Below are 15,441 nucleotides of genomic sequence, written 5' to 3' on the forward strand. Positions count from 1 at the left end.
GGACAAAAATAATAATTTTTATAAATGTAAAAAGTTAGTGAAACCTTAGCTTTACTGATTAGGATATCCTATTATATAAATGATGGATTTTTTTCTTATATTGAAAAAAAAGCGACAACTTTCAAAATAATTTTTTAGCAGCTTCATAAAATGCTAGAAAAATGGTTTCACAGATTTTTGTGTCATTCAGCATTTTTAAGGTAGTTCTCTCCTTCCTTGTAAACAGAAGCACTGTGTATATAGCAAAAAAAGAAAAGCCTGAATGGCAAATAAATTTAAACTGCAACATGTTACTTTTTGTTTCTTTCATCTTCTTTGTGGTGTGAGGAAAAATTACCCAAATGTTAACTTTCAGAAAATATAACAAAGTAAAAAGTCCTAAAGGAGCTGTGGTACTTATACCTGCAGGGCATTCATTACTGCCCATAATCTAGCCTTCACCTCCTTTTCCTTCTGCTGCCCTTTCCACTTACATTTCAGACAAACTGCGTACTTTGCTGTTCCTGCAAAGTGCCCTGTGATAGAATACCTCTGGGGCTCTGCGTATTGTGTCCTTCCGTTTCCTGTCAAAATCCTATGTGGTGCTGAAGGCCCAGTTCAAAAGCCTTCTTTTCCATCCGACTTCTAATTCCCCATTCTTCCTCTTCTGTGTGTTTCTTACCTTTCCTGTAGCACCACATTCTTATAAAGCGAGGGAGTGATCAGACCTGTATTACCAAAAACCAAACTACTGACAGCTAAAAAGGAGAAGTTAGAGAGGGAAAAATTGGGGAGATCCATCGGAAGACCAATGCAATATTGTGATCTAAAACATTGGGAACGGTGAGAAGAAATGGCATTGAGAGAAATATCTCAGCAGTGACCAATGAATACAAGTGTCCAAGGAGAGAGGGGTTGTCAAAGATTATTCGAGGTGTCTAGTTTGGGTGATAGAGTGAATTAATCAAGAAAGGAACACAGGAAGAGGAGACAGTTTGGAGGGGAAAATGAAAAGTTTGATTTTATGTTGCATTTGAGGTATTTATGGAATATCCAGCATCCATGTGCAAAGGAACACAGGAAGAAGTGAAAAATAAGGGTCCAAATCTCAGGGAAGAGAGGGCAGGAGTCATTAGCACGTTTTTCTGAGTTAGAGAGAAGGTCAAACTAGGAATAGCAGAATATAAGTGAAGGAAGAGGCACCGTCAAAGACGTCTGGAAAATAGCAGCCAGAAAGCTAGGAGAGCCAGAAAAGCACAAACCAGTGCGAGAAAAATTTGAAATAAGAGGGTGGAGAAGGTCAACAGTATTAACGGCTGGGAGGGAGCTGGGAAGCTCAAGCAGAATGAGCACTTAGAAGAGGCCCCTAGATCTGACTGTGAGGAAAACTTTGGATCCTTTTAAGAGCGAAGGTCTGGTGAATTTAAATGAGGAAAAACTAGATTGCAGTGGGTTGGGAAATAAATAGTAAGACAGAAAGGGAAGACAACTCTTTCACTAAGTCCAGTGGTGGAGGAAAGAGCATGAGGGGGAGATCATGCCAGGGTCAGAAGCTTAAACTCGGCTTAGGTGGAAAGGAAGGTGCTGGTAAAGAGCGGTCCATGAGAGAGAGAATAATCCGTGTATATTTAGGCTCTTTTATATCTGGGATCTACTAGACGCGTCCCTTTCATCCTTGTGTCTCCCAGCCCCGTCTGTCAAGCCAGTGTCTTCCATCAAACAGGTGTTCAGTGAATGAATTAAATGTTGTCAAGGAAGACTTCAGGGTCAGAAGGTGAGGCTGACGTGTCTTGCTCATCTCGACCTTGGAAAGAAACCTAGGCAAATGTTTAAATATTCTTTACACATAGTTTGAAAAATGTTACCCCAACTGAAAAATTACTTAATAGTGGTGATAAGGCTGCTCCTCGTTTTACTTTAGAGGAGCTGGAAAATAAAGTGATAGTTATTAGGTTGCCAAATCCTGCAAAACCTCTAAATGCGCACATTTTTTTTTCCCTCAAGAAAGAGAGGTGGAAAAACATAACTTATTGGCAAAAGTCATATGAAAAGCAATAGTGTTATATAAGTCTCGTTTACAGGCTACAGCTGTTGTAAAATCAACATGTTAAAAGTGGAAAACTGACCATGAGACGAAGCCTTACTCATTGTCAAAAGCCTGATATGACTGCAAGTTCACCCCTTAGATGTTAAAGGACAAAAACATTTTTAGTAAGACTCAACTTAATTCATTTGCCCCCACCACGTTCATTACAGCATTATTTACAATAGCCAAGAAATGGAAACAACCTAAGTGTCCATTGATGAATAAAAGGATAAAAGAGGTTGTGATGTATATATATACAATAATGCAGTCATTCATCCTGCCGTTTCTCTTCCTCTGTAGCCATCAGGTTTGGGCGGATGCCACAGGCCGAGAAGGAGAAGCTGTTGGCGGAGATCTCCAGTGATATCGACCAGCTGAACCCAGAGTCTGCTGATCTCCGGGCCCTGGCAAAACATTTGTATGACTCGTACATAAAGTCCTTCCCGCTGACCAAAGCAAAGGCGAGGGCGATCTTGACAGGAAAGACAACAGACAAATCAGTTAGTTCTCTTCTACTGTCTTCATTTGGGGTGGCTGGGTTTGTTGTTGTTGTTTTCCCTTTGAGTAAATGACTTACCATGTTACACACAGACACACACACACATGCGGAATACCACTCAGCTGTTGGCTGGTACCGACCACAGGCTGAGTCTCAAACAGAGGAAAGGAAGTGTTTTCAGATAGGGTAAGTAAACATTTTGAAAAGGGAAAAACTCCTTCAAGTTCTCCTAATAAAATTTTTGAGAATAGTGTAAAAAGGTACAGGTCATCTTAACTTGAACAAATGAACTCTGACCTCCCTCATCCCACCATGCTCTTTCAGGATCCGTGTCTTTTCTTGGCATCAAAATAACTGGCCACATCTATATGCCTTCAAACAGCTCTGCTTTTCTCTGGGAAGGGCCTGACCTAGGTTTGGAAAAGGTAGTTAATCCCATTATTATATCATTCAGAACTACTCAAATTACCTCTTAGAAGTTCTCCGTGGGGTATAAAAATACATTTCAGATATTACTTTCTTTCCTTGCAGCACTGTCTTGATTATTCCTCGGAACTGGAAGCTCTGTCCTTTTATTGTGTGTATGAATTTTATCTTCTTGGAGGCTCTGAGCAGCCGGGGCTACCCCAATGCATTCTCAAACATCTGCAGGCACATTGATGACCACTGTTTAGGAAACCCAGAGTGGGTTATAATGGTGATTGAGTCAAGTTTTCCAAGAAGCAAAATTCTTCCCTGATAGGAAACTGAGAAAGCAACTTGGAATTATATTAAAACAAAATATAACTGTGCCTGAATTCTGGTCCCAATTCTGCCATCAACTTGCACTGTGACCTGGGTCACATCTCTGTACCGCAGTTTTCACAGGTAGGGTCTGACTCTGAGTATAATATCTGCAGCAGGTTCCTAGGGTAGTAAGAGCCACAGAACATTCAGAAGACACTGTCCCAGCCCTTGAAAGCCTTCTTATGCTGTCGTTTATTTTCAAATGAACCCCTGCAGGAAAGGTGTGCGATTACTGGACAGAAATGTGTAACTCTTTCCGCACTCAGTTATATTTTGGGAAAAGTTTTATCACCCGTTAATGTATTTTAATGACTATCTCAAGATGGGTTTTTTTTTTTCCCCCTTTTAGGTAAACCATAAGAGTAGAATCAGCTAATAGAAAAAGAAAACTTCTGTGGGATATTGCTGCATAAAAAGCCAAATATCAAGAAGGGCAGTAGGTTTTCTGACAGTATGATACCTGTATCCAGTTGTTTATAATTTTTTTTAATTCTTGCATATTTATTATGTTCAAGACCCATGACCACCTTACAGCTGCTATTATTATCCTCTTTTTAAAGATGAGGAAACTGAAGTCCAGAGAGGTTGAATGCTTTGCCCTGAGGTCACAGAGTTAGCATGTGGAAGAAGCGACACCAGAACGCAGGCCCTGTGCCTCCCACTCGAGTGCGTTCTCCTCCCTGAAGCCAGTCCCGCCCATCGGCCAGCAGTGGCAAGGTTGACATAGACACTGTGGAAGCTTCACCTTGGGAAAGCATTCTGAGTTATGGTTTATTTTTATGAATATTTAGAACGGCAGGAATTTTCCACCTTGTTCTGCTGTCCCAGTACATTCACAGTCAGGAAATTTTCCTTGTGCTGTTTTGTTCTTGAATTCTAGTGAGGAGGGCTACTGTCTTCCATAGGGCAGGGCGACGGAGTATAGGTCATGGTAAAGCTGAGACTACGTATTCTTTAAATGAAAAAATCAGGGCACAGCAAAACAAAAGCAAATGACCTCTCCATAGTTTATTTGACTACGGAAAGTAAACTGTGTTCATTTAAAGGTAGAGAAACAAAAGGCAGATCAGGGTGACACAGCTAAATAGGGTTAACAATTGAAGGCAGCTTGCGACAGCTCGCTGAGAGCCCATGTGGGACAGGGAGCCGAACCGGAGACCCTGAGCTGGGAGAGGTTTGATGACAGGGGGACAGCCCACAGCACAGTGTTTACTCCACAGTTTGCCTTGAGCCATTTAGTTTCCAGGAACTGCTTTCTCACCTTCTTTTAATCTCCCAGTCCAGACCTGCGGTCCACACTGGAAATCCTATTAATTTAATAGTACCTGAAAGATAAGAGGAAAGCATTTAAAAAACAAATTTCCTCAGTAGTCAAGATTTTAAATTTACACTCCCAGTGGCCAGCATACTGTTCTGCGTGTTACTCAGGGGCCCACAGCCCGATCCACTGTAAATCACTTTAAAAGCTCACTCCAATTGACTCCTTGGCTCTAAATCTTTGAGTTGAAACTAAGGTAATTGTAGGCTTTTTATGGGATAAATAGGTATTAAGCTCTTTTAAGGGAAGGGGCTGCAAAATGCTTGATTATAGGCTTCTCAAGTTTGTCCTTTTTCCCTCTGTAGTAACTAGGACTGTGCTTTGCCCGTAATGGTTACTCAGAATGTATTTGCTTAATTGAATTAAAAGCTGCTGCCTATGCCCTTTGAAATTCTGGACTTTTCATCAGAGGGCCTCTAACCCAAGATTTTCTCTCCAACCCGGGCACCATTAAAGATCTGGATAGAGGCAAAATTGCCTCTTGTTAGGGTCTGGGAAGGAAAAAGAGACTGGGCCAAATTAGAATAGTCCATCCCCTGATGACACAAAACTGCAATAGAATTGTTTGGCTCTCTCTTTTCTCCTTATCTTGCAAAATCAAATTAAGCACTAGTGGAAAGAAATAGTTCAGAGAGGAATATGCGAAAGGGAAAAAAAAATCAAAATGTGACTTCCAGTGAGACTAGAGATTTGTTCTTTATCTTACGTGGTCATGTTATTCATTTGATAGCATCTGTCTCAGGGCTGTTATGTTATCGCTTGGCCAGGACTTTTGAAAGTTAAGATTTGCATTGATAGGAGAACTTTTGCAGAAGTGTGGACTCTTGAGAAGGTGGGGGATGTGGAAGAGGGGCCGTGGCTGGTGCGATAGAGCAGTTTGCTTCTCACTGTACACCCTGCTTGAACTGATGTCGTTAGGGTTGGTTCAGTCAAGCCTGGGGGAGGCTACTCAGCATAGTGGATGGATGACCAGTTACCCAGAACCTTTGGAAAAGGAAATGACTTTATTGAAGAGGCCATTGTTTAAATTTATCTTCCTGCTCATTTTAGCCATTGCCTAGGCCCAGCTCCAGCGTTTGCCTCCAGGCCAACCAGGGCTTCTCCCTTCCCCACTAAATTCTCTTCTATCTCTTATTTGCTGGTGCCACCTTGCAGAACAGAACAGATAAATGAACAGATAAGTTAAATGCCCCTTCTCCCCTCCTATCTTTTTAACTTAGATATCATATCTTTGGGATATGATTGGCCCTACTTTCATTGTCTTGCCGCAAAGAATAATGCTTGGGAACTTTAGGCTTAGGGAAAGATGGGAAATGGACTCAGTGGATGTGATCACCGGAGAAGAAAATTTAGGAGCACTAGGCCTTTTAGCCACCCTCAGATAGGAATGGAACCGACTCTCCGCACAGGCTACTTCCTTTTCAATGGCTTGTTCCAGCCCAGCCCCTTCTTTGAGAGAACCTACTGAACTCTAAAAACCACAGATATGCTAGAGCGAGGCTGCTTATCTCCTGAAGGCAACCTGAGAACTGAATGGACTTTGGAAGTTCCCAGTGTTTGACTACTCCCCTGATGCGATGATCGCACTGGGTGTGTCAGTGTCACGTGATCCCATGTTTGTTGATGAAAATAAACAGAGAGTGGTTTTCAAAAACCATCTTCAGTGCCATGGTTTGTCATAAAACAATAAATAGAAAAACCCTTGGTGTGTCTGCCAACTTTTCACTCCATATCTGAGACATGGTGAGGCCCTTCCTGGCTGCACTCTGTCTGCAAATAAGGAATAAAGCTTGTTATTTGTACTATGTTGGACTTTGGGTCCCAAAGCATCCCATTGCTTATGATGGATCTATGTGGAGTCACTGTTTTTATAATTACAGGAGCAAACTGGTGCCATCATAAAAACGGTTCTTCTAAATAGTGTGTGAAATATGAACCTTTCAAATAGTAAAACCAGTATTGAAATGTAAACTTTTGTGAAAACAGTTCTGTACCCATTTAAATTTTCGCATCCTAAAATTTACTAGGGCCGTCGAATCTGGTAACTCAAACTGTTGGAAAGATATCTGTCCTTTTAAATCCTACACTTAACAACTAAACAAAGTGTGGTCTCTTTCCCCCTTTCACTGTGGAAAAGCCTGAGTGAGCTGGAATTTGCTTCCCTGGGAAGAAAGATACCAAACAGACCCTCAGAGAAAAGGGCCTTGGGAACCGCAGTATAAAGAGCAGGGTAGTAGTGCTGATTTGTTTCAATGGTGACTAAAGAAGTTGGGCTCCTGGAATCACTAATCCATATGTTCATATTAAAACAATAAATTTCTTTATTTCCAATACTGTCGGGAATATAAAGATATAACAGATCTGAACCAATGGTGTTCTTTCAGACAATAAATTAAAAAGATAATATTCTATATAGTTAAGAAGAAAAACATTTTAATTTTTTTTTCATTTTTAATGATTAGACTCAGTTGGCCAGTACCCTTGTTTGCCAGCTGAGTAACATTTTGGCCAGCAATAGACTTTTCTTTAAGAGCTGTGGCTATGTGCTGGTTCATTAGAGTGTGAATAATTCTTCATTTTAAGTTTTTATTTGTGTTAAATCTCTAAACCATGTAGGAAAACAAGATTATGTTTGAGAAACTTTCAAACTTAACTTCGATCACATACAGCACTTAATTGGCATCTCTAGGAAATAATAGTTCAAAGGACACTGCCTCCAAGATCCCGGCATATAAGAGTTTAAAAGCTCCACTTCCTCCCAGAATAGTCATTGTTTTTAAAAAAGCAAAAGTGAGGAAGTCATGTAGAAAGCAACAGAAAGAGAAAAGAATTAGTCATGAGTGAGGAGATCTGGTTTAGGGTTTGCTATAAATAGCTGTTTGACTTTGGAAAGTCTCGAGTTCAGTTTATTCATACATAGTCAGAGAATGATGATGTAGGTTATTTCTGAAGACCCTTTAGTTCTCTAAACTCCATGGTTCTCAACAAGAGGGAAATAGGAACGACAGGGGAGAAACCAGAAAGAAGTTGAGGAAACCTAACCAATGCATTTTGGATTAACATTCACCCACTGGAGCTAATCAAGGAGAACCATGTGTGTCTCACAAGATGAAAAGTCAGTCAGAAGTATAAAAAGAAAGAAGAAAAGAAGATGAAGAAGATAGGCCCTAAGAATTCAAGTTTCTTCCTTGAGCCTTTGCTCTAATCTGTCAGGAAAACTAAGACTAGCAGGAGAGCCCCATGGGATGGGGCACACCTTTTTCCAGGCCAGTTTTAACTCTGACATGGTTACCAGGTGATTGAATTCTGCGCTAATTTCAATCTCCCAAATTGGAGAAATCACCAGAATAATCTGTGCTTTCTTAGTTGATTTTCTCATTTATCTCCTCTAGCTTGCCGTTTGATTATTCAAAAGGAGCTGTAAACTTAGAGCATTCATGTATAATCACTAAAACAACTTGTATATTAAAATGGTGATGTTGTTGGACTACTAAGAAACAATATTGTTCTATCTGTCCATTCAAAACAGTAAAGTTTTATTACTCTACTTTGTTTTCATTAGTAAGCCAGCTTCCCCCATGATCTTTGTGTTATACATAGCAGGTGTGCTATAGATCTAGAACTAATTTTAGTTATCTATAAAAACAGTACCCTTAATTCCCATCCCGGTTTTGATATGTGGAGCCGTTTTTGAAAATCAAAACATATCAAAATAAATTACACTGGATGTATCTCTCCAAAGAAAACTAACTTCCTCTTACAGAAACCGTTTTGGTTCCCTGGAGAAACATTGTGTTCAAGTGCAATTTTCTTCATTCCATTCTGACCTTGTTCTGGTGTGTCCAAAATAGGAGAAGTACAAGCACTTGTAACAGCCAAAGACCCATTCACCATGAAGCTAATGAAGCTTCAGGGCCTCTCCCTTGTGCTGAGCCCTTCCAATGCTCAAGAAAGGGCCTGAGCTATTTATTCTTATAATTTGTATTACTGAACCCAACAGTTGTTGTAAATGTCCTCAACAATTGTGTGCATTTCAGGCCCCACAAAGCCTGGATCTATCCCTGATAACATCCTAGACATAATTAAGCATTCTTTCCTGTTAAGGAGAGATGCTTATCTAGCCATTTGATATAGCGTCTGAAGATAAATACATTGTTAGCCCCCAACTAAAAGTGTAAAATCATTAAGACCACATTTGAAGAGGATATGGTTCCTCTTAAAATGGCAGATCATCCAGTGATACGGTGCAAGCTAATAGAGAATGTAAGGCTTCCCTTTGCTTTGTAGAAAATACAGAAACATGGAAGTGAAGTACATTTTATGGGGAATATTTTACCAGAAGTGTAATGTTAAATTCATGATCCAAGATAAACTCCACTGGCTGAATTCCACCCGTGGTTTTAAGAGGTCAGCCCTCTGCAAACCAGGTGGGCCACTATCTCTTCGCTGTTTCAGGGTAAGGAGGTCCCAGTGTGAAATGTGCAAGTGAACTGTTTGCAGCCTAAGAATTGGTGAATTGGTGGCAAAGAAAGGCAGATCTCTGGGCACATCGTGTCCGGATCACTCTTGCAGTTTGACAGATCCGCGTGGGGGTTGAAAGAATCTATGCAGACTTAAAAAATGCAACGAAAACAGCACAATCAGCTATGACAAGGAAAAACAAAGAAATCCACCTGGGATTCATTTGCATGTCAATACCCATAATTCTCTGCCAGTTCACGTTTTGAAAACGCTGAAGGGATCTTTTTTTTAAAAAAAAGAAAAAACTGGAATGGTTTGGCATGATGGTGGGGGCTGCTGGTTCTTTTCTGTGTCCTTGAGTGTTTACTGCCAGGAAATCCTGACCGATGCCGATTGCCAAGGGGTTACCAAGTCACATTGTTGTTAAATTGAGAGAGAAAATTAGCAGGATTGTGCCCTATGTGCAACTCTCACAGAATTTCGAAAACAGGAACCCGGGGCTTTATATGAGGGGACAGGGGAAGTCAAGGGGAAGAGTCACAGGATGATTTATCAGGGCATAGTTCCAGATAAATTGCTTACATGGAGGTGGAAGAATTTGATGCATCCATTCTGTGCCAAGAAGCTGAGTGGTTGAGCTCATCCAAAAGTTGAAGTGGGCAGATCGAGGTACCGTCTTTTCACATCTGAAGAGGAGATAATGTTATATCCGTTGTTATTGGTACTCGTACAGGTGCAGGGGGACTCTTCAGGTACCGTCAGATTCTCATGGCAGTAAAGAAAGCCAGGCTCTTGTTAACGTAAATTATAATACGCTACAAAACTCCTGGAGGACAGAAACCACCTCTCCCTAGGTTCTGTTAACGTTTTTCTCATGATTAGAATCTGGCATTCTGGAGAAACTTAGCACGTGTTAACTGAAGTGACTGTTTATCCACTCCATCCTTTTTTTCCTCTCCCGTTAATAATATCAATCTGAAGTGGGAGAGGGGGGGAGCGAAATGCCCAAAACATAGTAAGCACTCTTCACTCCTGGTTTCCTTGAAGACTTAGAGCCACCAGGCGAGCTTACTCTTGGGTTACTCACATCTGTCCTACTTTGTGGTTTTGTATTTGCTAAACAATACAATTGAAGTGAATTTTGGGGTTTAAAAAAGTAACAGTTTCTGGAATAACTCCAGTGAATGGTGTGGAAATAATAGGCAAGTTTGGAAATCTCCTCAACATCGAAAACCCCTTAGTATTACTGTTATTTCCTTCAGTGTAGAATAGACTTATTAGTTCGGTGAAGGGAATTCCCTGGCGGTCCAGTGGTCAGGGCTCCGTGCTTTCACTGCCAGGGCCCGGGTTCAATCCCTGGTCAGGGAGCTAAGATCCCGCAAGCCATGTGGTGCGGCCAAAAAAAAAGTTTGGTGATGATCATAGACTCCTATAGAGATTAATAGTCAGATCCTCTGAACCAGTGGGTCATTAAGCTGGCTACTGATGGCACTCATTGCATCTGCTTCCTCTTGCCAATGAGGAGAGAATTCTCAGCGTCTCTGCTCAAAAGAAATTTTATTTTTAGTATATCAAAGACTTCATGTTTAGTGGACATGTAGTATGCATGCACACTCACACAGATACACACACACACGCATACATCACAGACACTACATCTGAGAAGTGCAACTAGCATATCCTCAAGAGAAGAGTTGGAAACTTCCAATGCAATCCACTCCCCTCAGTTGAGAAATTTGAGGCCTAGGAAAGATAAATGACTTTTCTAAAGTCACGTAGTTTACCGCAGAACCAAAGCTGGAACCCAGATACCCTCAACTCTTATTAAGGGTAACTCCTTATGGAGCTCAGTAGAGCCACTATATATATAAAGTGTAGCCGCTTCTCATTCAGAGTAGCCTTGAGAATTTCACACGGACCACAAACCTTTGGTTAATTCTATATGCGGAAATGAAAGAGAAAGATCATCTGTGACTAACACAACAGTGCTTTTGAAAGCAGCCTGCTGCAAACCTGAGTAACTGATAAATGTTTTATTGATTCTTGACCCTTAAGGATACATACTTTGAAAAATAAGTTTTTTAATTTGACACTTTTGCAGCTTTTACCCACAGGCCTTACACAGCTGCTCTTTCTGAAACAGATTGCTTCCAGAGCATTAAAAAAAAATGAAACAGACATTTTCTTGGCTCAGTATTTTTAATCTGCTTTCAGACTGATTTTTTTTATAGTTAAGTGTAGTTTACATGCACACTGTGTTTCTTTCAAGATCTGAGTAGATTTATTCTATAATTGCAAGATTACTTTATGTCCAAGTGGGTCTGTTCAACCCTGAGTTGCTGAAATAATTTTTTTATTGAAAGAAGGTTAAAAACATATACCATTGAAAGCCAAAATAAACAGTAGATTTCGTATCATTTGAAAAATCAACAACAAAGACCCTCCAAACAACAGAAATTGGAGCTATTAGCCAGTCACAGGTAAGGTGTTGCAGTATAAGTGGAAGGAAAGGGAGGCCAATATTAGTGAAATATGTTTGGTCCCAGAAGCCAATTTGGAGGATTAATCAAGACATGAGTATTTTCTCATTATTAATTAAGTGTTTTAGACTTTAAAGATTTTAGTTAGCAAAGCAAGTGTACATAAAGAAGCTGGGGTGGTGGTGGCTGAATTAGAAATCGCCAACTCAGCCATTTTCTCCCTTTTTTCTTTGCAGCCATTTGTTATCTATGACATGAATTCCTTAATGATGGGAGAAGATAAAATCAAGTTCAAGCACATCACCCCCCTGCAGGAGCCGAGCAAAGAAGTGGCCATCCGCATCTTTCAGGGGTGTCAGTTCCGTTCCGTGGAAGCTGTGCAGGAGATCACAGAGTATGCCAAGAGTATTCCTGGGTTTGTAAATCTTGACTTGAATGACCAAGTAACTCTCCTAAAATACGGCGTCCATGAGATCATTTACACGATGCTGGCCTCCTTGATGAATAAAGATGGGGTTCTCATATCCGAGGGCCAAGGATTCATGACGAGGGAGTTTTTAAAGAGCCTGCGAAAGCCCTTTGGTGACTTTATGGAGCCCAAGTTCGAGTTTGCTGTGAAGTTCAATGCACTGGAATTAGATGACAGCGACTTGGCAATATTTATAGCTGTCATTATTCTCAGTGGAGGTAAGCTGCTTCTTTGGATCTTCCGTGAAAGAGGGTGGCGTGGTGGTGGGATGGCTGAAAGAATTTGGACTTTCCTTAGTGTTAGGCTATGTGCCTTTTCTCTCTGCACTTACCACACTTTTCATATGGAAAATGCCAATGGTATAATGCCATGGGAGTGTAACTACCTATGTGACGTACCGAGAAAGAATATTGTTGACTTTCTGTTTGAAGGCTGTGGGTAACTCAGGTAAATCAGGTACTTTTCTTTTATTCTTCAAAATATTTTTTCTAGTCAAATCCAAACATGGAAGACAAATGCCCTCTTCTCCTTTTTTTTCCTCTTTATTGTCTTTTTCCTTTCCTTTCCAGAAGGCCAATCTAGTCTTCATGTAAGTAATGACATATATAACTTTGTAAGACAGTGCTCACTTGGCATAGAGAAAGCACCACTGTGTTTGTGATCAAATTATGGTCTGGCCCCAGCATCGGTGAGGTGTTACTTTGGATTGCTTTCCCAGGATCAGGAATCAAGGAACACACATTTACTGAGCCCTGTCTCCTCTCCCGTGTAGAGTCCTCTGTTGGCTCCCCTTGAAGAACCTTTGTGAGGTGGTTGGCTGTGATTAAGGTTGCAGTCTGAACCAAAGAACACCCAACAGAGAAATAAACTGAGTTGTTTAGCCAGTCATTGTACTTTTGGCCTTGCAAGGACATGATCTAACTAACCAACTCCGACAGCCAGGTTTTATACTAAATCCTACTTTCATCGGCCTTCCACGTTTCCAACTTGAGTAGAAGAAAGTTTTAGTGTCATCTCTCTAATATAAAGATTGTTTTCAAGTGACCAGTTTTCATGACTGAAATGGACTTCGGGCGAGCTTTTTGTGTGTACTCTACAGGATATCCTCTGTGCGTGAAAACTGATGTGTAGGGGACAGTGGTCCTATAGACGTAAGCTGTGTGTAACTAGACAGCATGTTACAAAGAGCAGTCCTTTGTTGTCCAATTACTCCAGCGCAGAATGCTTCTGAAATCAGGTGCACGGTGTATCAGTGATGATAATAGTAGCAAACACTTATTAAGTACTTACTGTGTGCAGGAAGTGTTCTAGCCACTTCACACACATTCATTTAATTCTCACAACCCCAGTAAGGTAAGTACCATTTTGCAAACAAGGAAAGTAAAGCACTGAAAGGTTCAGTCACTTGCCCAGGATTACCCAGGCAGCAAAGATGGAGCCAGGATGATGAACCGAGGCAGTGTGGCTCCAGAGTCTACACTGATACTGCCCTTTACATGACTAGGGTGCACATAGATAACAGCACAGCACAAGTTAAGTCTGAAGCAGCACCCCTTTTTTGTGTTACGTTCAATGTAACAAAAATACACTATCCAACATGTTTTGATATCTTGACGGAATCTACTTCTTAAACAAATTGACCCTTGATCATCTGGGATCTGTGATTAATTCAGCAAAGAAGAATGAGGTTCCAGTTTATTTGAGGTCCACTGGGAGGAAAAGATTCAATTTTGGAAAACCAGATTAGAAAACAAGTTGGTATTGTTTTACTAGCTAATATTTTTAAGGCACATTTTATTTTTATTGAAAGTTGGAAATATAATTATTAACATGTGATATATTTCTAAGATTTTTCCTAATCATACTATACATACCATGTTTATATTCCTTTTTTCACTTAATCATTTTCTCATGCCACTAATACTCTTTATTAATATTTTTATTAATTTTAAAAATAAAAATAATATATGGTCATTTTATAATTCAAAGAGTACAGAAAGGTGTAAGTGAAAAGTATAGCTCTCTATCCTCAGAATAAAATAGGATCAACAGAGTCCTATTTCCCCTTACCAAAAGTTTCTATGTATGTGCTAGCATATATACAATATATATATATATATATATATATATGCTACCATTTAAAAAATTTTTTTAATTGAAGTATAGTTGATTTACAGTGTTGTGTTAATTTCTGCTGTCAAAGTGATCCAGTTATACAGATATACATTCCTTCTTTGTATTCTTTTCCATCATGGTTTATCACAGGATATTGAACATGATTCCCTGTGCTATACAGTAGGAACTTGTTGTTTATCCATCCTATATATAATAGCTTACATCTGCTAATCCCAACCTCCCCCACCTCTGCTCCCTCTTGGCAACCACAGGTCTGTTCTCTATGTCTGTGAGTCTGTTTCTACTTCATAGATAGGTTCATTTGTGTCATATTTTAGATTCCACATAGAAGTGATATTATATGGTATTTGTCTTTCTCTTTTTGACTTAGTTCACTTAGCATGGTAATCTCTAGTTGGATCCATGTTGCTGCAGATGGCATTATTTCATTCTTTTTTATGGCTGGGTAGTATTCTGTTGTGTGTGTGTGTGTGTGTGTACACACACACACACACCCCTCATCTTCTTTATCCATTCATCTGTTGATGGACATTTAGATTGTTCCCATGTCTTGGCTATTGTGAATAGTGCTGTTATGAACATAAGGGTACATGTATCTTTTTGAATTATAGTTTTGTCTGGATATCCGCCCAGTAGTGGGATTGCTGGATCATATGGCAACTCTATTTTTAATTTTTTGAGGAACCTCCATGCTGTTCTCCATAGTTGCTGCACCAACTTACATTCCCACCAACAGTGTAGGAGGGTTCCCTTTTCTCCACACCCTCTCCAGCATTTGTTATTTGTAGACTTTTTAATGATGGCCATTCTGACTGGTGTGAGGTGGTATCTCATTGTAGTTTTGATTTGCATTTCTCTAATATATGCTGCCATTTTTTTTTTTTAATTTTTATTATTTATTTATTATTTATTTTTGGCTGTGTTGGGTCTGCGTTTCTGTGCGAGGGCTTTCTCTAGTTGCGGAGAGCAGGGGCCACTCTTCATCACGGTGCGCGGGCCTCTCACTGTCGCGGCCTCTCGTTGCGGAGCACAGGCTCCAGACGCGCAGGCTCAGTAGCTGTCGCTCACGGGCTTAGTTGCTCCGCGGTATGTGGGATCCTCCCAGACCAGGGCTCGAACCCGTGTCCCCTGCATTGGCAGGCAGATTCCCAACCACTGCGCCACCAGGGAAGCCCTGCCATTTTTAATGACTATAACGTATTTCATTTTATAAAAGACCATTACATA

General features: G+C 40.4%; 1 protein-coding gene across 2 annotated transcripts in view; it reads left to right on the forward strand.

Annotated features, from left to right (window-relative positions):
* PPARG (peroxisome proliferator activated receptor gamma) overlaps positions 1 to 15,441 on the forward strand; it is a 128,251-nt gene that overhangs the window by 98,814 nt on the left and 13,996 nt on the right. The window contains exons 6-7 of one of the 2 annotated variants that reach the window (XM_036869003.1): positions 2,366 to 2,565; positions 11,846 to 12,296. In XM_036869003.1, the coding sequence (XP_036724898.1) occupies positions 2,366 to 2,565; positions 11,846 to 12,296 (651 nt within the window). The remainder of the gene's footprint in view (positions 1 to 2,365; positions 2,566 to 11,845; positions 12,297 to 15,441) is intronic. The other variant, XM_036869004.1, reaches the window with a different exon arrangement.

This window comes from Balaenoptera musculus, chromosome 11, assembly GCF_009873245.2.
Source record: "Balaenoptera musculus isolate JJ_BM4_2016_0621 chromosome 11, mBalMus1.pri.v3, whole genome shotgun sequence".
In the NCBI taxonomy this organism is placed as follows: Eukaryota; Metazoa; Chordata; class Mammalia; order Artiodactyla; family Balaenopteridae; genus Balaenoptera; species Balaenoptera musculus.